Source organism: Arachis duranensis, chromosome 2 (genome assembly GCF_000817695.3).
Source record: "Arachis duranensis cultivar V14167 chromosome 2, aradu.V14167.gnm2.J7QH, whole genome shotgun sequence".
Classification (NCBI taxonomy): domain Eukaryota; kingdom Viridiplantae; phylum Streptophyta; class Magnoliopsida; order Fabales; family Fabaceae; genus Arachis; species Arachis duranensis.
In genome coordinates this window covers 20282830-20289608 of record NC_029773.3, presented here as the reverse complement: position 1 = coordinate 20289608, position 6779 = coordinate 20282830, and the positions used below count along the sequence as shown (strand labels likewise).

The 6779-nt window shown below is 32.9% G+C and overlaps 1 protein-coding gene across 5 annotated transcripts; it reads right to left on the bottom strand.

The window, feature by feature from the left end:
* Positions 1-1457: 1457 nt before the first annotated feature.
* LOC107473910 (dihydroorotase, mitochondrial) lies at positions 1458-6578 on the bottom strand. 5 transcript variants are annotated; one of them, XM_021135181.2, is made up of 10 exons: positions 6420-6576; positions 5834-5898; positions 5607-5715; positions 5303-5448; positions 4946-5127; positions 3671-3807; positions 3114-3279; positions 2909-3025; positions 2310-2470; positions 1458-1895 (listed from the first exon to the last, which is right to left on the bottom strand). In XM_021135181.2, exons 3-10 carry the CDS (start codon positions 5706-5708, stop codon positions 1701-1703), a joined length of 1206 nt encoding a protein of 401 aa, XP_020990840.1. In that variant the 5' UTR covers positions 5709-5715; positions 5834-5898; positions 6420-6576; the 3' UTR covers positions 1458-1700. The 5 variants fall into 5 exon arrangements, with proteins under 5 accessions (XP_020990840.1, XP_015948987.1, XP_020990841.1 ...); XM_016093501.3 differs by lacking the exon at positions 5607-5715 and having other exon boundaries at positions 6420-6578; XM_021135182.2 differs by lacking the exon at positions 6420-6576 and having other exon boundaries at positions 5607-5709; positions 5834-5848.
* Between the last annotated feature and the right edge of the window lie 201 nt (positions 6579-6779).

The following is a 6779-nucleotide window of genomic DNA, read 5'->3' as shown; positions in this document are numbered from 1 at the left end:
TGTTATAGTTAAAACGATAAAAAATTTAAATTTTAACTAAAATCGTAAATATGATTTTTTTTATTTATTAAAAAAAATTTAAAAGCTAATTTTTATAAATTATTTTTGAAAAATAAAAGATTTTATCAAATTAAATTAAAGTTCGAGACAATTTGATGCATTTGCAACGATGACACAGTAGATGACACATAAACAAATCATATTATGATACATAACACTAAATTGATGTGTGGGCAAATAACATTTTGGCATGTTGCATCATGGTCACCATATCACGTGTCACTGATTGGTCCGTCTTCACATAATTACATATGGTCAAACCATGATGTGACACATTCACTAAAGATTCATGTCGACAAGCCCCATCAACAAGCCCTTAATGGAATGTAGGTCAAAGACTAAAGACTAATGTGATGTAAATTTCAGAGACATAATTAGTGCAATTGGGATCTAGATAATTATTTTAGTAGTTAATCTCAAAAATTATTTTGGAATTTAACTCAAAAAAAAAAATATTTTACACAACATGATATTTTAAAAAAATAACTCCACCTATGCACATAGTGGATCCTAAACCCAAGTAAAAAAATAGGTTTGAATTAGACACTCAATATGACTTGGATCAATCACGTCATTGTGCTCAAGCTAGATCGTTACCTTGTATGGCTCGAGTTTAGTATCAAATGAACAAGGGCCGCTGCATCAATCTTCGAATGTATTGCAAAATGGCTTATTTGGGAGAAAAAAATAAACCCATTATCATTTTGCAACACCCTATTCCAAAAGGCATTTTTGGAACTAAAAATATTATTTATACACTAAAATTAGCCACTAAAATTATATTTATACACTAAAATTAGCCACTAAAATTAACCACCATATATTTGTGTATAAATACATGTATTATATAGTTTATTTTTAACATATATTTTATTTTCCAACATATATTTTATTCTAGTGACTGATTTTAATAAACATGTAACATACTCATTCATGAAAATAAGCCATTCCACAATATTCTCATGCGAAATTACAAATTGTTGTGCAACTTGTTAAAGCAAGACCATTGCGAAATAGTATCTGTTGCGTAATTATGCAACTTTTCCAACTCTTTCGTATGTCTAGAAATATTTTATTCTTTTATATTTATTAAATAAAAAAGAGAGAAAATTTTAGCCAACTATTTCATAATACAAGCCAACAAATTTAAAATTAAAGACGGACCAAAAATTTTTAAGGGACCAAGTATGCATTTAAATAAGAAACATAAAATGGTAAGATTGGTCATAGTTTCATTTGCAAGTTGTAACACATAAATACACCTCTGGTAAAAGGGTTGTTGAATATAGTATATTATAGTTATTGTGTAAGATGCCATTGGAACATAGCATCTAATTCAGGAGTTAATGATAGCAAGACGAGCATGTGCACATTAAGAGCAAAAGCAAAACTTCAGGTACGAAAAAAGAAAACCAATTATGTAACTTGTTCGTTTAGAATAGTCACCTTGCAGTGCAGACAGACCCCTTGATCTAAACTCTAAACACTGCGTCTGCATGAATCATGAATATATTTCCTAACAAGTAGCAATTTATTTTATTATGCACTTCCCACAGAAAGTGTCAATTGTTCTCGGCTAGTCAAGGATTCTCTCAGGTAAAAAGATACCTGTGATTTTGGTCAAAAAGGAAGAATGCTAGTCAATTAAGGGATACATCCCATTCAAGGGTTTCGCCTGCAAACATGGGAACGATGTCTCCGAACGGAAAAGATAACAGTTCAGGTACTTTCCATGGAGCCTTCTTTAGAGTAAGCTTTGACTTGTTTCTGGGTAAGCCATAGAAGTCAGACCCATTAAAGCTTGTAAAGGCCTCCAACTTATCGAGTGCACCAGCCTGCAACATGTAAAAATAACTTCAAGATAATATAAAAATTAAAATGCTTTCATAGGCAAGGTAGCATGTAAAGTGTGGGTTTTTCATTTGGTTATATTACATCTCATGGAAAAACAAGATTAATGCATGAGTCATGCATGCATATGAAGTATTCATGACAGTACTAAAATTATATGTATGTCTATTGATATTCACTGCAAAATATAAAAGGATATGTGAAAATTTCGCATACGGAGAACGCCTAGAAGTGAAAATTTAGGAATTTTACACAGCAAAACTAGTTTGCAAATCTTTTGAAACTTAAAAGTGACATATTGGTCACAGAAAACACAAATTGCTAAAATGAAAAATGAAAAGGAGTACTCTAATAATTGTTAAAGAAATATACGTTGACACAAAAATGAAAGTGTGCACCTCCTCAAAGACTTTGGCATAAACTGATAGAGCAACAGGAGCATTGAATATGCCAGCACATCCACAAGCACATTCCTTTTTACGCTTTTCATGTGGAGCACTATCAGTTCCGAGAAAAAATCTTTTACTTCCGCTAGTGACAGCCGAAACAATAGCCTGTCCTATGAAGGGAAAAAATAAAGAGTTCAAGGTAAGATAATATAGTTTTGCAATAGAAATTAATTTAATAATAATTAAAATGATTAACAAGTTCGCAACAAATATTTCAAGCTAATTATGTATGAGTCTGTTCAATAGACTCCATAACTCTTCAATAAGACTTCTCTTTACAGCAAAGCTACAAGTTTCATCTTCAAAATATAAACTGATGTTGGAAGGCCATTCCAGGCTAGCAGCCACAGAAAATCAATATTTTCTAATTGTAGGAATAACATCAAATCCGATCAATGAAAAACTAAGATATTCGCTAAATATAATACAAGCAAACCATGGATTAATTCATGACCTTAAATAGCTACTTCAATTTCATAACCATGAGAACTGACATAACATGTAAAGATGTTACAAATCTATTAAGGGGAAAAAACAAAGCTGCATACTGTGGATCTCTCTTTTGAGAACTGGAAGACAGTAATTGTGGGGCTGCAAGCCACCTTGGAACAAAGCATTGCGGTTAAGGATAAGATGCTGAGGTGTAACAGTTGCACCTACAGAACCTGGAAAGGAAAACCATACATTAGTAAAATTTTAGAACATCACAGCATAATGATGAGAAAGCTCTTCCAAGAAATTGAAATAAGGTACCCTCTTTGCAAGACATAACAAACTTGACAGCATCCATGGTAGTAATATGCTCCATTACAATCTTAAGCTGTGGAAGCTTTTGAACCAAAGGCTCTAAAATCGTTTCAATATAAACCTTTTCCCGGTCAAAAATATCAACATTTGGATCTGTAACTTCTCCATGAACCTGTCACATACACCGATTCGCAAATAAGAAAGTACAAACACGAACTTTCAATTTTATGTACATTATAGACAATAGACAAATCAACATGCAAAAAGAGAGTAAAGCATTATTGGGCAAGCCAAGCACAACGTAGACAACAGTTAAAAGTCTTCAAGTATTTGCACACAATTTTAGAGGGGCATATTGTGATATTGGCGTCAAATATAATAAATTCCATTGGAAAAGGTGTATTATAATTCAGACATGGTGTGATTAGTCATAAGAATAATGACATTGTAGCTGAAATTGAATCACTATCTACAATTGGGGCAAGCATGTCATCTAAAAGCACGTAATGCATTGTTATTCATCAACTCACATACACACACATATAGAGAGGGAAAATACGTACCAGTAATGGTAAATCTTGCTCAACCATTTCCTCAAGAACAGGAAAGCATTTTCCAAAAAGATCTGTAACACCATCTTGAGAATTTGTGGTAGCACCAGCAGGATACAACTTCACACCATAAACAGCTCCACTCTTTTCTTCCAAATACAATTAGCATAAATAATGTACTATAGTCAGAAGAATCAAGCCAAAGTTGAATAAGTATAGAGAATAGTATGAAATTAGACGATCAAACCATTGATTTCCATGTGAACGACAAATATTTTGTACTTTTTATATCAATTAGTTGTGTACACAAACATTAAGCTAGATCCTTTGCTCCATTGAACAAAGCTGAAAGCTTCCACTATGCATAAGAAAAGAGCAATAAATGGGATGGCCATCAAGAAATTGTTTCGTCTAAAGAAAGAGAAAAGAAAAAAAAAGCTCAAACTCATGATTACTGAAGTCTACACCAAGCAACATTGACCCCTACAGTAGAGAAACCCTGACTCAGGAGAAAGGAGTGAGAATAGCAGGGGAAAGAATTAGTGAGGACAGCAGGAAGCTTGTAATGCCGTAATGCTGACTAGGAAGAGATGTGGGTTTATGAGGAAAATTGAGAGACAGGACGCATGGTTCAATGAGAAAAATATGATTGGAGCCAGTTAAGCAATTTCTAAGGAGGGTGGCTCCCATATGCATAGGATATTTACTTGCTTTATAGCTTTTTAATATATTTTTCATACTTGCTTAAACACTTATACTGTTTCTTAAGATCAATACTAAACTATGATATCAGATTATGTTAATTATGCATAGAGGTTTTCTTAACTTCTATCCCATACTCTATCCGTTTTGACACGAATCATATATAATATGTTTTTCCATAGCTACTACCTAGTTAAATATCTGCCAATGATTACATCTCGAATTTCACCCCATAAAAGTTATAACAAAATAAAAGTCACCCCTTCGTTAGTACCATAAACTTCTTTATGTAGTGGCTAATTGTGTTTGAAATAAGAAATGCTTGACAGCAAAGATAATATCATGTTAGCTTGTCATGTAGCAACAAAACACAGCTGGAAATATGAAATAGAACTGATAAGGTAAAAGGTAAAAGAAGTTAATTTTAATAAAATTCTTCTAGTAAAACATAAAACCTTATACTAACAAAGACACATCAATTAAACATACTTACTATCTCCGCCAACGCTATTTTTTATTACTTGAAATTGCATAGGTAATTGGCAATATTTTGTTTAGATTCACATATAAACAAATTATACTCACTTGCACGTTTAATCTCATCAGGGCTTGTCATATCTGTTAAGTAAAGGGTCATCAAAGGAGTGAAGCTGCTATCTTTAGGCAATGCTTTCAAAATGGACTCCCTATAAGCCAAAGCAGCTGCAGTAGTAGTGATGGGTGGTTTCAAATTGGGCATCACTATTGCCCTTCCGAAATGCTTGGCACTGTAGAAGCAATATTTATTAATTAATATTCACTTCTGTTTCCTTTAAATGCAGTTAACACAGTCATAGCTAAATAATAATAGACCATGTCCAAGGCTCTTTAGGCATCTGACAAAAATAAACAGCAAGAAATGCATGGTGTTTAAAAAGTCTTTTCTATCAGAAATCAAATTACCTATGAGGGATGACACCTTCAAGTAGGTCACCATCACGAAGGTGAAGATGCCAATCATCAGGTTGTGTAATACTGAGTTCCATCCTTGTTCCTTTACAATTAAAGCGCTTATGATTTTCGAACCTTTTGGAAGAGAATCTCAGTACCTTTGGTAGAAGGATAACAATTTAATTACTAGCAGAATCAGAAAAACCGGAAGAGATTAATTCTTGATTTAATCATAAAATTTATTTAAACTTTATAGAAATAAAATGAAAATCTAGTTCAATATGCTATATTTATTGATGTTGATACTATGACTCACCATCTCCCCAAACATTCTACACTTATCCATGCAAAATAGCAACAAGTTCAATATGCAACACTTGTTGATGTTGGTACCATGACTCCCCTTTTCCCCAAACATTCTACAACTTTCCATGCAAAAATGGCAAGAAAAATATCATTTTTTTTTGTAGACACAGAGAATGGGATTGAAGAAGCATGAAAATGAAAGATGAATAAAACTACAATCAGAATATATATACATACTTGGCAAGGAAGTGGCAAAGTCTTTATCATTCCCTCCTAGTACTACTAAAGCATGAGCAAACTATCTGCTCAAATAAGAAACTTATCAAAACAAACAATATAAACATGATTGGAAAAAATGCAGAAAGATCAAGTACGTCACCATTAAATATATTAGGAGAAACAAGTTAAGTATAGTATCAACTACATTTGTGATGAACAAATCAATGCATGTACGAATCTGCGAGAAGAGTTTACAAGAGCTTGCGAACTTGTGCGTTTTTTTACGAGTAAAATCTCAGTCCTAGATCAGTATAATAACAACCATAACAGCTATAATAGAACCCTGTCATTCTATCAAACACAACATAAGCATTCATTCACACAGCAACGAAAATATATTTATTATTGTTCTGTTTTAATAAAAGAAAAATCTAAATAATGTACTTCTTGTTCAATTTAACTAAACTCGTATTTAAGGGGAAAAAAAAACGCTTTAGTTTATACACTTACAACATATATTTTTTACAGAAAAAAGTATAAATATAAAAGAAAAATTATACACAAACAAAAAGCTAAAAATGAAACAGGAGCTAACGGTACTTACCGGAGAAGGGATCCGGTGACAGCCGTCGTGCTCTGTTTCCGGTGGAGGCAGCCGTCGGCACTGTTGATGGTGGAGAGTTCGATCAGAAGGTGACAGAACAGAAGTAACTACTGTGACGAGAACTAAGTTGCAAGAGGTCAACGTTGAGAATGAGATGCTCCTCTTTCTCCCTTTTTTTTTTCTTTTCTTTTTTCTTTTTTTAATTTTTGGGCTAAAAGAATAAGAAGATTAATGAAAAAAAAAACAACGTTTTGGGCCGATATAACCAGGCTGACACTAAACAAAAAATAGAAGCAACAAAGAATATTATATTGCTAGATTAGAAACTAGGCTAGCTATAAGCTCAGACTATTGCCCACT